Source organism: Danio rerio, chromosome 1 (assembly GCF_052040795.2).
Source record: "Danio rerio strain M-AB ecotype USA chromosome 1, GRCz13ab, whole genome shotgun sequence".
NCBI classification, from domain to species: domain Eukaryota; kingdom Metazoa; phylum Chordata; class Actinopteri; order Cypriniformes; family Danionidae; genus Danio; species Danio rerio.
This window is the reverse complement of record NC_141021.1, coordinates 47,037,150-47,053,017: the sequence shown is the minus strand read 5'-3', so window position 1 is coordinate 47,053,017 and position 15,868 is coordinate 47,037,150. Positions and strand designations below refer to the sequence as shown.

At 36.1% G+C, this 15,868-nt stretch overlaps 1 protein-coding gene across 4 annotated transcripts in view; it reads left to right on the top strand.

Moving 5' to 3' along the window:
* The first annotated feature begins 381 nt into the window (after positions 1-381).
* si:dkey-28b4.8 overlaps positions 382-15,868 on the top strand; it is a 50,676-nt gene continuing 35,189 nt past the window's right edge. For 3 of the 4 annotated variants that reach the window (XR_015476885.1, XM_087237555.1, XM_087237557.1), the window contains exons 1-6: positions 431-864; positions 3,258-3,377; positions 3,505-3,522; positions 3,844-3,926; positions 5,325-5,429; positions 8,312-8,450. Coding sequence is in view for 2 of the 4 variants with exons in the window: in XM_087237555.1 (XP_087093681.1) it covers positions 3,260-3,377; positions 3,505-3,522; positions 3,844-3,926; positions 5,325-5,429; positions 8,312-8,450 (463 nt within the window). In the remaining 2 variants the exon portion in view is untranslated. The other variant, XM_087237556.1, reaches the window with a different exon arrangement.

Here is a 15,868-nt window from a genome sequence, read left to right as displayed (position 1 = left end):
ACTCATGACCTCACTATACACTAGCGCGTCACCAACGCAGCCACAATGTAGCTTTTTTTGAGTGACAGATGGACGCGCGGGGGGAGGGGCTGGATTATTGACCCGAGCGAAGTTGTCCCGCCTCCCTACGAAGAAAAACGGTTTCTTACTGGTTTACATCTGCGTCACTTACCATATACGCGCCCAGAGTGGCTTATGTAAATATACATGTTACGGCGTACACTGTCGCACGCAACGGTCACTGGTTAAATGGAAAACCTCAGTGCGTGTTGAAGCCCCGCCCTCCTGCAGCAAGACCGAGTAGGCGGGATTATCAGTAAAAGAACAACGATGATTCGTCCGTTCTGTGCGTCGTGATGAAGTCTTGAGTGCTGATTGGCTGCAGCGCCGTCCATCGATCCCTGAAGCACCTACGGTAATAATGTCGCTCAGTGACCTAGTATTAAATAAAGCGACGGTTATGTAGATAGGAGGTAGCGGCGGATTACAGCATCGACTTTACCGTTTTGAATACTACCGGCGCATTCAGAAAGACTTGACAGCGTCGAACATTCCCTGAAGACGTAAATCATTCACCTTCCAGTGGATGTTTGTTTGAATAATTTCCCGGATCATGCTGAAATCAGAAGGAAAACGCATAGCAGAAAATCATCATCATTCGCCTTGAGCAGCGCTGCAGTGCGATCACTCTCTGCCCCTCTCTCTCTCTTTCTCTCCTATTGGATTTCAACAACAGATCGATCCACAATACCACACCGCATTGGGTTATAACCGGGTTATTCTCTCTTGTAGCGGTTTAGTGGAATAGTTAACAGTATAACGGACGTTATTGGTTGACAGGAGGACTGACTTACAGTTAAACTGGTGAGTAAGGTTGTGGTCGGCATCACGCTGTGTTTGATAATACGGTAAATGAGGAAATATCGACCCCTGTGCCTGCAGGATCAGTCATTTCGAAGGCATCTGATCAGCGGTGTGAACGCGTATTTTGTCCAGTCAGCTGAAAGTCAAACTATAAACAAATGACAGCTTGCGATCTGTCACTATTATGTACGTTACATTAGCATCGCCATTTGCTAGAGCATCAAATTAGCTACGACGCTAAAGCATTTTTACATTTATTAAATGATGATAGCATGTATACTCTCCAAATATGTGTTTTAAGTGATAAATATATGATATGAAATGGTTTACTTAAAAAAAAGTCAACATAATAACTGAACTTGCAGGTACAGTAACAGGTGCTTAGTAGTTTCGCCATTTATGAATGTTGGTTATTTTATTTAGCTTAGTTAACATTACATTACGTTTATGTTAGTATTCTTACACTATATATGTATTTATTTATCGTCCTCCATTTTTTATTATTACCATTCAAGAAAAAACGTATACAAAGACACAATAGGAACAAAGAGACAAAATTAGTTACATAAATAGAATAAAATAAATTACACAGTCATTATGCACATCTGTCTAGTTTGTTTACACTGATTAACATTAGAAAAGTGCCTGTCAACATCAACATGAACAGTTGAAACACAGGAATTGATGAGTAGTTAAGGATGAGTTAATGTTGATGTGCCCCTTCAAATAAAGTCATGGCATAATTATGCATTAAAAGCTCATGAACTCATGTTGGTTGCATTTAGCTTTAACATAAATGTTAAATAATGCATTAATTAACAACATGTACTAACAAGTAGTTAAGGTAGCCGTTATTTACACATCTGGTGACTCATATTGTCGTTAAAGTTAGTTCATGAATAGCGGATGCCTTTATGTATTAATTTAGTTTACGCATTATTGCATCATTATTCATGTACTGTTATTGTTTAGTGTTACCCATAAATGATATTCCAGCAAATTAAGCAAGTTTAAATGATTTACACCAGGGAATAGTTTTACATGCAAATATACATATTAGAGTTTTTTAAGGAGTTCACATATAAATCAAAATCCTTTCTGAAAATAAAAAAGTGAGGGTATACATTTATGGATGTACAATTTAGCCAGAAAATGCAATAAATTAATGATACATTTACAATGAGAAGGATCTAAATTCAGAGAGTAACCAAAGAATAAAATTTTTGGGGATATACAAAAGTTTGGACATTAGAATGGAAAAGTCAACCCAAAACACTCCCAAAATAAATCGTCCTCCAGTTGCAGAGTTCACCATTTGGAGTTTAAAATGCTGCGGCTGTCATTATTTGTACTTTATTTCTGTTTAAACCTGTAAATGTTTGACACGAATACTCGCCATTAACTTGAATTCCTTCTTTATTTCTAAGAATGAAATGTGAATGAGATTATATCGATTGTATTTCACATATATGCATGCTTCGTTATGTTTGAAACATCATACATTGCATTGAGTAACCAATGATGGAGTTAGATTTTGCTGTGTTGTCCCTTTAAAAGCATCTTAAAGGGATAGTTCACCGCAAATGAACGTTTGCTTTAAAGGGATGGTTCAGCCAAAAATGAAAATGTCTAAATTTCTTTCTTCTGTTGAACAGAAAACAAGATATTGTGAAAAAATGTTGCTAAAAACCATGCGTTGATATCCAGAGAGGGAACAAAAAACACAGCAGAAGTAAATGGCTGTTTTTGTTTTATCGTTCTTCTATATAATATTCCTTTGTGCTCAACAGAAGAGAGAAACTCAAACAGGTTTGGAACAAGTTGAGGATGAGTAAATGATGACAGAATCTTCATTTTTGGGTGAACTATCTCTTTAATTTACTCACACTCAGGCTGTCCAAGACATAAAGCTATTAAAATGATTCATAAAAGGAGGTCAAGTGGATACAGGGGCACTCCGAGAGTCAAAAAACATACAATGTGAACACACCAAGTCAATGTGAAGATACATGAAGTGAAACGATCGGTCTGTTATTTACAACAGGTATTAATCCACAGCCTCTGTAAACAATCCCAACTGAGTCAACACAGTCTGTAGCGTGAACTTCCTGTCGTGTAATGACATATCAAACATTGGGAATCTGTTTCAAGTCAATGTTGTAAAAACAAAGGGTGCCAGTTTACATGTGACTAATCGTTTTACCCTATTTTTTTCTTGTCAGGAGCTACAGGTATCCATTTTGTTTTGCTTATAGATGTTTGTTTTGTGCTGTTAGCACTGTTAGCGCCATTTGAATCATTAGATTAATTGACAATATTTCCAGCTCAATTAGGTGAAAAAAAGGCTAATTTTGTTTGAACTATCTCTTTAAATGTATACTTTTGTCTGGTAGGGATGGACAATGCCCATACAAAGACGGTTGAGGAGGTGCTGGGATATTTCAGTGTCAATGAGACAACAGGGCTGAGCTCTGAGCAACTGAGGAAAAGCAGGGAAAGATGGGGCCCCAATGGTACTGCATAACATGCTAAAATACAACAGTTTGTTGTGCTTTATAAACAATAAATAAGATTTAATATAAACTTTATAATGTTTTTCTTCTCCCTTTTTTCTTTATCTTGCTACAACCTGTGCCACAGAGTTACCCGCAGAAGAAGGTAAGCTGCTCCCTTGGGTTTGAGTAATTATTTGCAGATATTTCATCATGTCTCTAAGTTGAACGTCTCTCCGAGCTTACCTTTGCTGCATGGGAGATGCAGGTTGTGTAGTTAATTAGAGTTATTATTAGAACCCCTTGAGGACGTTAGATGAGGTTTGCACTCTCTTTGTTGATGAATAGATCTTGATTGAATGCGGATATGCAGTATTTTTGATGGTTTACATGTTACAGGTTATTTAGTTTGGGGAGTTATTTGACATGTAATGGAAAGTGATCTTGAAACCTGTGTCTGTAACCTTTTTTGGGCATGTGTTTACAGGGAAGTCACTATGGGAACTCGTTCTGGAGCAGTTTGAGGATCTTCTAGTTAGGATTCTCCTCCTTGCAGCCTGTATTTCCTTTGTAAGTATAGATCAAATATTGTATTTATTGTAGGATATATAATAAATAGATAGATAGATAGATAGATAGATAGATAGATAGATAGATAGATAGATAGATAGATAGATAGATGGATGGATGGATGGATGGATGGATGGATGGATGGATGGATGGATGGATGGATGGATGGATGGACTGACGGATGGATAGATAGATAGATAGTTAGAAATGAAAAACAGATATATTCATGTTAAATTCCTTAGCATTTAACTTAATTTAATAAAATATATATGTATAAATTGTATTAAATTGCATATTAAAATAATAAATGGTCTTGATGACAAATTTGGTCTTCATCCTCAATGTCATCAATTAATTATTGTTCTAAATAGGCTTGGTAAGATATTGACAGTTGGGTAAATGGAATTTTGTGGGTAATATTTTCTGTAAATCATGAAAAGTATGATTATACATTATTATAGATGCTTTGTTACATATATTATACATAGCAGGGTGTCTGCGGGGTCTTAAAAAGTATTAAAAGTTGATCAATCCATTTAGAGAAATTTAAGGCCCCTAAAAAGTATTAAAAACTCCTAAATGCTATTTAACAAGGTATTACATTTTGTATCAGTAGGCTAAAGTTTGCCTAATTTTAATCTGTAAATATTGGGATGTTGTGGAGATTTTCGGAAATCGAGATTTGACATCACGCTGATTTGTTTACTGCTGTAACCAGGGAAACACTGTCATTCCTGCTGTTCTCTAGCGCCACCTGTTGGATTAGCATTTTTATTTAGTGCATGAATAATGTTTTAGTGACCATCAGTATAATGTTTCTTACCCTCAGTATTTATTAAATATACTCTAAGTTAAAATGTCGGTGATGAGGTCTTAAAATGTATGGAAAGAGTATTAAATAAGGACGTATTTAATTTCATTCCTGTATATACCCTGACATACTTATTTGCTCAGAAAAGAAAAAAAATAAACTGGAATTTTTTTATATACAAAACAATAAATGAATACACGCACAATCGCACATAATTCTTCAATTACCTTAATATTATTCGTATTTATGAAAGATACTTTTATTAATTAACAGCGTGTGCTGTTTTTGCATATTTGTGCTTAAAACATGTATATAGGTATTGTTACTTTAAAATCATAATTAATTAGTATGCTAAACTGTATGTTATTTAAAGTGTAGATATAACTCCAGTCTTCACTTAGAATTATGTGGTTAATTTAGGATTGTCTTATTTTGAGAATCTGTTGGATTGTTCTTTATGGTAACTTTTTCTACACATTACACTTGTGCATGTTCGTCAATTAACAACATTGTGCAGTATATTGTTGTATAGAGGTTTGGCAAAAGATGCCACTGATCATGTTTTAAAATCAAATGTTCTTTTTCAGACTCTGGCCTGGTTTGAGGAAGGGGAAGGAACCATCACAGCCTTCGTAGAGCCATTTGTCATTCTCCTTATTCTTATTGCCAACGCCATTGTAGGAGTGTGGCAGGTACAGGCTAACTAATTATTTTACTACAATAACTTCATTTATAAAATCAGCAAATGGATAATACAAATGAGATATTTTACAAATTAAATTAGCAAAGCGCAATTCTAGTCATTTATTTAGTAAAATATCTTATTGTGTTTTTTATTGTGCCTTACCTCCGAGATAAACCTTTTATAATAAAGAAACTTTAATAAAGCAGTTTTGGGGGGCGAAGCAGTGGCGCAGTAGGTAGTGCTGTTGCCTCACTGCAAGAAAGTTGCTGGGTCGCTGATTCGAGCCTCGGCTCAGTTGGTGTTTCTGTGTGGAGTTTGCATGTTCTCCCTGCATTCGTGTGGGTTTCCTCCTGGTGCTCCGGTTTCCCCCACAGTCCAAAGACATGCGGTACAGGTGAATTGGGTAGGCTAAATTGTCCTTAGTGTATGTACGTGTGTATGTGCGTGTGTGTGTGTGTGTGTGTGTGTATGTGTGGATGTTTCCCAGAGATGGGTTGCGGCTGGAAGGGCATCCGCTGCATAAAAAACTTGCTGGATAAGCTGGCCTCGGATTAATAAAGGGACTAAGCCGACAAGAAAATGAGTGAATGAAAGCAGTTTTGAATAATAACACAAATTATATCAAGTTATCTCTAAAAATTTTTTAGAGTTTTTATGTGTATTTAGGGACATGTTGGCTTAAAAATATTACGTTAAAAAGTATACACTTTACCAGGGGTTCTCAAACATTTTTCGTTTCAGGGCTCACCTCCTTTTCTGAAATTTTGAAGGCCCACACTGTAAAAAAAAAAAAAACCTGTAAAAAAACAGCCGCTAGATCACTAGTGATCGTCACAGTTCGCATAGCAACATTGTTGCAGTAGTAAAATAAACATTTCCCTAGTTTAACAGTGCATGCACACACCAGCTAACAGTCCCGTTTTTCCCGGGAGTCTCTTGTATTTCAGAGACATCTCCCGTATTGTTCCGTCTCCCAGAAAACTTCCGGAATTACACCCCCCTCTCCCCCCACTCCTCAGCTTTTTGGTACAGTCCCCATGCACACCAAACCAATGCCAAAGAGCTTAGAATGACCAAGAGGCGACACTCAATAGTTCCATTGCAACAGCAGCACCCAGCAACAGCCCCGGATTCCGCCATTTTGGAGTGAAAGCGATCGGCTGTCCATTGGATCTTATTGCCTCTTGGTGATTCTATGCTCTTTGCCAACGCGCAACCATCCTCATACCCCCTCCCCGCTCTTCATTTCGCGCACATCTTACGTTCCAACCACCATCCTCCCTGCTCTTCACTTTGCGCGCACCCCCGGATAAAATCTCCCGGATTTTATGATCCGAATGTTGTCAGGAATGTGCATGCATTATATGCAGCCTACAATGATAAGCAATTATTTCACTTTATTAACCTCATGCTAATCTTCATGTTCACTGTCTTCACTAAAAACAATTTGACTGAATTTATGTTTCCCTATTTTTACAGGAATTATCTGTAAATATCAACGTAAAATTCTGTGTTACTCTCTAAAAATACATACAATTTCCTTTAAAAAGCTGAAAAAATAACGTAATATTAAATTACAAGCAATAACTGTGAATTTAATGTTAGATTTTTTTTATTACAGAACATATCTGTAAAACAACAGCTATTTCACTGTATAATAAAAAAAACTGGTAAATTCTGTAAAAAATACAGATTATTATTAAACAAATTACTGTGCACCTGTCTGACATTTTGATTTAAACTGATTGTCTAAAGAAAATGCTTATTTTAATTTTTTATTTATTAGCAAAACATTTATTTTGCCTTCTACTATTATTCTATTATTCATCCACAGCATTTTATAAAAAAAGAAACATTATATACGTAACACACATAGATTCAAAGCTCCTGAATTCTTTACTTCAGTTATTTTTTTACAACTACAGAGTATCTGGGCCTTTTCTTCAATACATGAACCTGACAGCACAACAGGAGATGGCAAAAAAAAACTGCTGTTTTGAAATGGACTGACACTATTCATATCCATTAAAAATAAACAAAGAAATGTAAAATAACTCTAAATCTGTTAAAGCACATCAATCTGAAGGCAGTTGTGTTTGCAACTCCATAACAAAGTGTTCACACAAAGAGAGCACGTATAGATTGTGAATCAACAGACTTTGGTGACTCTGATACGGTATGAGTTGCAGACGGGAGGCATGCGCAAGTTGGTTATTATAACTAATCATTATTATCTTTACATTTACGTGATGGTTTGCTTTATACAACTGAGAATGGAGTCCTAGTTGGCGTGCAGCGGTTGGAAGTTTAAGCCACAGTTAAGTCTATATTTAACAGCGAGGCTGTTTTTGCACCCAGTCCGAAGTAATCGAACACACAAAGCAGGAAATGCCATTACTTTGATCATTTAATGTACCATATTTAATAATGAAATCAAATAATTAAAGTGTAATTTGTAAGTTAATTTTAAGCTATCTTTCAGCCCACCTGCAGGATCGCTGAGGCCCACCAGTTGAGAATCCCTGCACTATACCTATTTTTGACTATCTCAGCCTCCTGAATCCTACAGCTATTATTATGAAAAAGTTTAGTCTAATTTTCATCATTTTGTGCTTTTTATTCTACTAAGTTAAATTTAAATGGTGAAACGTCTATTTTCTGTATTATTTGTAATTTCAGTAATAAAGAATATTGTCAACTTTGCTGGTGGTTTAAAAAATAAATAATAAGTTAACCAGCAATCATTAATAGAATCAAATGTTCCCTATAACATTTAAGCATTTTACATCAATAACAGATTCAGTTTAATGTCAATTTTACATGTTTCTATATATAATTTCAGTTTGGGGAAAATGAATGCAACAAATCTTTTGTTTCTGTTCTTTGTAGGAGCGTAATGCAGAAAATGCCATTGAAGCCCTAAAACAGTATGAGCCGGAGATGGGGAAGGTGTATAGACAGGACAGGAAGAGTGTACAGAGGGTCCGAGCTCGAGACATTGTGCCTGGAGACATTGTGGAGGTGGCTGGTAAGAATGAGAACTAAACCTGGTATTAACATGTGTTTTCATTGATCCGGTCACAAGTGGACAATGCTAACAACAGGTGTAAATGCAGTGTGAGACGTTTTGAGCTTGTCCACTTTTGAGCTCATCCAGAGTTGGTCGAAAACGCATCTAATCAGATAGCTGTTGTAGAAACACAAATGCAGTTTCTGTCCACTGACTGACTTCATTCGTTAACATAACAGGTCATGTTGCTAAGGTGAAGCGTGCTGGCCAGAAAAGCTTAAACTGCCATTGATTCAGAATGTTCTCTTAGTAGTTTCCAATATATTTAAAGTTTTTTCGTTTGTAAAAAATAAATACAAATGAGGGCTGCACACATATATTATCGATATGGCAATGTGTATTAATAGTCATATGGCAAGATCTGCAATGTTGAGTTGATATTATTGTTGGCCAGGAGCCACAGTTCAAAACACTTGATATTTGTGCTGAGTGTAACTATGATTATATTTGCAATATTATATACTGCAGAAAAACTCAATATCGCAATGTCAAATTTTTCCATTATTGTGCAGCTCTACTACAAATTAGATTTTTGAAAGTAGAGCTCACCGGAAATAAAGCATTAAGCATGTTTAGTAGATTTAGCAATTTTAGTTCTATGAATGTTGACAAACAAAGTATAATTAGAGCGTTTTTGTACAGTACAAGGAAAATCGTGCAAGCTTATGTCTAGTGTTGTCACAAAATTGAAAAATATTAATATTCAAAACTAGTCAATACCATGGGAAATTAATTCAGCAACATTAAAATTATGCAAATAAACTAAAATAGGAAAAAAATAATGGTTACAGTTGAAGTGAGAATTATTCACCCCCCTATTTATTTTTTCCACAATTTCTGTTTAACAGAGATTTTTTCAGCACATTTCTAATCATAATAGTTTTAATAACTCATTTCTAATAACTGATTTATTTTATCTTTGCCATGATGACAGTAAATAATATTTGACTAGATATTTTTCAAGACACTTCTATACAGCTTAAAGTGACCTTCAAAAGCCTAACTAAGTTAATTAGGTTAACTAGGCAGGTTAGGGTAGTTAGGTAAGTTATTGTATAACGATGGTTTGTTTTGTAGACTATCAAAAAAATATAGCTTGAAGGCGCTAATAATTTTGACCTTAAAATGGTGTTTAAAAAATTAAAAACTGCTTTTATTCTAGCCGAAATAAAATGAATAAAACTTTCTCCAGAAGGAAAAAATATTATCACACATACTGTAGAAATTTTCTTGCTCTGCATCAGTTGGGAAATATTTAAAAAAGAAAAAAATTCAAAGGGATCTAATAATTCTGACTTCAACTGTATATCAGGTACGTCTGTTGTCCTTAAGTCTAAAAGGCAATAAATTACAAAAGAAAAACTAAATTAGTGCAATCTCATATTTTACTGATTAAAACAAAAGTGTTAAAGTCTTATTATTATTAATCATTTTTTATCTCCCTGTTGGTGAGAAAAGAACGTGCGAGAAAGCAAAGACAGTATCGATACTAACCAAAACTAATATTAGCCCCTTTCACACATACAGACCTTTCCGGAAAATTGCCGGCAATTTTCCGGAAAGGTTGTATGTGTGAACAGGTCCTTTTTGAAAATACCGGTAAATTCGTTCTGGCTATTTTCCAGAAAGAGAAGTTGTAACATTACCGGCAATTTGCCGGAATGCTGCGCTGTGTGAATGCAGAAGGAAGATTCCCGTAATAAGCGCGTGCACGTCTAGAACGTGCTGACGTGAGACGTCTGCTTTAGCCAATCACAACAGTCAGACGCATTTACGTCCGCGCGGTTTGTGAGGATAAAAGCCTTTGAATATTTTTCCAGACACATTTAGCTGCTAGAAGTTAGTCAGATCACGTTTATATGTTCTTCTTAATGCCAACTGTGTAAATAATCATCGATGAGATGCTTATGATAAGCCGTTGTTTGTTTACCTTCAAGCTTTGCGTGTGCCTGTGGAACAGCCTGTGAGCGCCGGCACACGCACATATTATGAACATCTCGACATGCGAAAGTGATCCTGCGAAAGTTGTTCACAATACTGATCATTCACAGAGTTTGTGATGTAGTCAAATGTTTACAAATACAAGCGAAGCCGTTTAAAGCTCATTTGTGGTGAATGATGTCAGAATTTACCGGTATTTTGGAATGGATGTGTGAATGCTCTTTTCCAGAAAATTTCCGTAACGTCCTCGCCTGTGTGAACAGCGCTTTTTTGAATATACCGGTAAAGTCTTTCCGGAAATTTTCCAGAAATTTACCGGTATCACTGTGTGGAAGGGGCTATTGTTTCATTTTAAGTATTTCAGCATCGATACATCGATATTTTTGACAACACGACTTATATCACATTATTGGATTGTAAGAGGTGTCATGGTGGTGCAGTGGGTAGCACGATCGCCTCACAGCAAGAAGGTCGCTGGTTCGAGTCTCGACTGGGTCCGTTGGCATTTCAGTGATGAGTTTGCATGTTCTCCCCGTGTTCGAGTGGGTTTCCTCCGGGTGCTCCAATTTCCCCCACAGTCCAAAGACATTCTCTGTAGGTGAATTGGCTTAAAAGCTAAATTGGCCATAGTGTATGGGTGTGAATGAGTGTCTATGGATGTTTCCCAGTGATGGGTTGCAGCTGGAAAGGCTTCCGCTGTGTAAAACATATGCTGGCTAAATTGGCGGTTCATTCCACTGTGGCGACCCCAGACTAATAAAGGGACTAAGCCGAAAAGAAAATGAATGAATAAATGGATTTAAATAGGAGAGAATGCCTATACAAAGATATGCATTTGGGTTACTCTTGTTTACTTGTGATCTGATCGACCAAATACACAATACAAATATGTAAACAGGGTTTTAGATATTTGGATCTCTTTTTATTTGATTCTCATCTTTATTATTTGCCACAATTGAATTCCCTGAGAGACTTTCAGAACGCTGATGTGTTTCATTTATGTTGCTGTAGTGATTTATAATTAATGTTAAACTAATTCATTTATTTGAGGTTACAGTAAAAACATTAGACATGTGTTTCCGAAAAGACAAATAAGGAGGTCTGCTGTCAAAGGATATATCTGGATAAATTTTTTGGATAATGCTGAATCAAGATAGTTGTGTTCTGACTGTTTGTGTAAGTCAATCAAATGTGCCCAGCAAATTTGCCTGCATTAAAGATATTTCTCAAGAACACAGCCAGCTGTTCCCACAGTTTTGTTAGTTACATTTTTGGCATACTTGGATTTTTCCCAAAAACCATGCAGAGTGATTATCTGATGTAACAACTGTCAAGACTTTCTATCCAAACCTTATGAAAAATCCTCATCAGATTGTTCCTTTTCCTTATTAATCAATGGTTAAACTTGTTTAATCAGACTAACCAGTTACTAAACAGTTTCTGATAAAAACCACTGTCTCACATTCCAGGTTCACATAGTCTTTAGTTGATTGAGTACTGTTTATATCTTTTTGAAACTGCGCCTGGGCATTTGGCCAGTTATATACACCGAGCTGTTCTACCATTCTTGTGGGTGAGCTGTGACTTGCTGCCACTGTTCCTTTTGCGTCAGTGCTTTTTCCAGATTTATTGTTATTTATTACTGGTATAGCAGACTATTTTCCAACATGCATTAAAGTGTGTTGATGCACCTACGATTGGAGCACTTAGCGTCTTGCTAACTCTGTTAGTTGCCTCCTGTTGCTTTGAAAACTCACATCAAAGTCTTAATTGTCTGACCTCGTCCTTGCTGCTAATTGGCAATCAGCCTAATTTGACTGTCCTTTGTGGCTGCATTTGTAAGTATGATTTGGTCACTTCAAAGTTCAATCTGTAATTCATTTACATACACTCCCCGGCCACTTTATTAGGTACATCTTACTAGTACAGGGTTGGATGTTGTACTGTTGACACAATGTTCAGTTGACACAATGTGCCAAGGAAATATCCCCCACACCATTACACCACAACCACCAGCCTGATCTGTTGATACAAGGCAGGATGGATCCATGCTTTCATAGTGTTGATGCCAAATTCTGACCCTACTATCCGAATGTTGCAGCAGAAATCGAGACTCATTAGACCAGGCAGCATTTTCCCAATCATCTGTTGTCTAATTTTGGTGAGCATGTATGAATTGTAGCCTTAGTTTCCTGTTCTTAGCTGACAGGAGTGGTACCTGGTGTGGTATTCTGCTGCTGTAGCCCATCTGCCTCAAGGTTGGTTGTGTTGTGCTTTCTAAGATGCTCTTCTGTATACCCCGGTTGTATCGAGTGGTTATTTGTGTTACTGTTGGCCTTCTACCAGCTCGAACCAGTCTGGCCATTCTTCTTTGACCTCTGGCATCAACGAGGCATTTGCCGCTCACTAAATATTTTCTCTTTTTTGGACCATTTTCTTTAAACCCTAGAGATGGTTGTGCATGAAAATCCTAGATCAGCAGTTTCTTAAACACTCAGAACAGCCCGCCTGATACCAACAACCATGCCATGTTCAAAGCCACTTAAATCACCTTTCTTCTCCATTCTGATGCTCTGTTTGAACTGCAGCAGATCGGCTTGACTTGGACAGGTGTACATAATAAAGTGGCCAGTGAGTGTACATGTACATACAAAATGTCTAAAAGATCACATAACAATTTTGGGATTCAAAGATACAATTTAAGATTTTCAACAGATTTTCAAACCTCCCGAAGTCCCTTATAATCATTTTAAATGACCAAATTGTCCACATAAGTTTGTAACATTGATGCTTTCAATATGTTTGATAATTTTTTAATATAATATGATAATTTTCCCACCATTTACTCATTCTCCACCTGTGTCAAACCTGTTTTTAGTTTTTTTTTCCTGTTGAACATAAAGGAAGATATTCTGAAGAATTCTGTATATTTTGTTTTATTAAAATCTTCTGAATGTCTTGTTTTGTGTTGAACAGAAGAAAGTAATTCCGTTCAGAATATATACAATATGTATTTTGTGTTATTAGGCTTTGTTTTTATTTTTAACAATGACTTTTTAACATTCTGTCAAGGGTCTACAGATAAAAACTAACCATTCTTGGCTAATTACTGCACATTTTACAGTAATGTTTATAAATGTGCATTGCCCCTGTAAACTAATAAGCTAACCTAAACTAAACCAAGGTGGCCAATTAAAGAGTACTGGCTTTACTGTAAACAAAAGCTAGGTATGTATTTATTTTCAGTTTTCAATTGGTGAAATAGTGTGAGGCAAGATGTAAACAGCCAAATATTTAATATCTGCCCTCCATTTTATGACAGAAATGTCAAATGACAAACATACTGTATAGCAATACAAACTACTGGAGTTTTGTCAAATTTGCTGATTTTACCATTTAAAATTATATGTATATGTATGTATATGTATACTTACTCATGTAATTTTTAAAGTACATAATATTAGTTAGTAGTAGTAGTAGTTGAAAATTAACAAGAATAATAATAATATTCATGGTTGGGTATGCTAAAATTGACCGTAGTGAATTTAGTGTCTGTGTAAAAGAGTGTGTATTTGTTACCAGTGATGGGTTGCTGCTGGGAGGGCATCGTTGCCTGAAACATATGCTGTATAAGTTGGCAGTTCATTCTGCTGTGGCGACCCCAGATTAATAAAGGGACTAAGCTGACAAGAAAATGAATGAATGAGTAATATTCATAGTCTCTGCATTTTGTCATGTGACACTGATGACTTTTTTTTTCTCAGATTATTATGCTGATAATGTCAGGGCTCTAAAATAACATTGGATATTTGAAGAATAACAAATAACATTTTAGTTTGAAGAAATTTCAGTTTGATTATTTTTTTTGTGTGGTCTTTAATATCAGATTTGACAGAAAGGGTTAAGACCCAGTCTCTGAATTGTCTTGGCCTGCCACTCTGCCTGATCTATTCTAAGACTCCCAAAGCTAATGAATAAAAATAAGGTTGAGGTCTTTTTTTTGCGTCAGTCTGTATCTTGACTGACGTTGGTTTCCAAAGATAGATTGTAAAGAATAAGGTGCTAAATAGCAGAGTTTCAGTTGAAACCTCAGGGCCTCGCTGTTAAAATAAAAACTCATTAGTTATTTAAAGCAGTTAACTAGTTTACTCGATTTATAGCTTTTATTGATAGCAAATGGGAACATCTCAAGAATTAAAGGTTTTCTAAATATAAGGTCAGTTAAGTTACACAGTTTTTTCATTGACTTCTGTTCATATGGAGTCACTGCATTCAATTTTGGTGAACTCTGAACTGTGAAATAACATCATGTAAAGATGTGCAGATAATGTAAGATTCCTGTGAACTGAATTCAAATTAAAACACTTAATTAAAGTCTGCATTTTGTAATTTTGTTTTTAAACAATGCCCTCTACAGTCATTATCCCAGCAGACACAGTGTTATAAGGTGTTAATAATAAGTTAGATTTAGGTCACCTGTGTTTAAAGACAATGTTATTTTGACGTCCAATAACGATGTGAAATGACGTTGATTTTTTAGTTGGAAAGTGGCTAAAATCCAACATTGAATCAACCTTTTAAACCGCCATACATTTCTGTGCGGAGTTTACACGTTCTCCCCATGCTCACGTGGGTTTCCCCCAGTTTCCTTCCACCATCCAAAAACATGGAACTTAAGTTAATCGACTAATCCAAATCGGCACCATAGACATGCTCCTAATAAGAAGTTATCTCTTAAGAGCAATCACTATCTGTTCATTAGCTACCACAGCGGGGGAGTTCTCGAGATCTACCTGAGCTCAAACTCCCTTCTCGCCTTGCAAACGAGAGGAAGCCCCAGGCTCGAGGATCTTATGAGCTTAGGGCTCTCACCTGGGACAGCATGCCAAACAAGCTTTACTATCAATCATCAGCTAAGTGTGGGTTTTGTTTGAAAGTAACCAAAATGCAACGTCTGTCCGACGTTCGATATTGACGCCTGCCTGGCGTTGGGTTCTGATGTCAACCCGATTTTTATCTCCTAACAAAATGCCAAAAAATCACACAGGTAGAAGAGATTAAATAATAGATAAATATTACAAGTACTTTTAGATGAGTTAAAAAATGTATTTTGTTAACCTATATTGTTTTGTTGCTATGTATTATTGAAACACTTTAGCCCAAAGTTGTTGAGTGCTTTTTCTTAAAGACTTTTTTTTAGCCCAAGACTTTTCCCTGCACCACTTCTGCTCTGAGATATTTCTGTCTTTCTTTAAGTGTCGTTTAACGTCAAGGAGTGATTTTGCATGTTCATTCTGCCAGTGAAAATCTCTTAGAAATGAATGATGAAAAATGTCTCTCACTGACATTATGTGCCAAAAAATTTTGATGGTGTTCAGAAGCCTTCGAAGGGTACATAATATGCTTCTTTTTGACTAGCTGTTGATGTCCCTAGA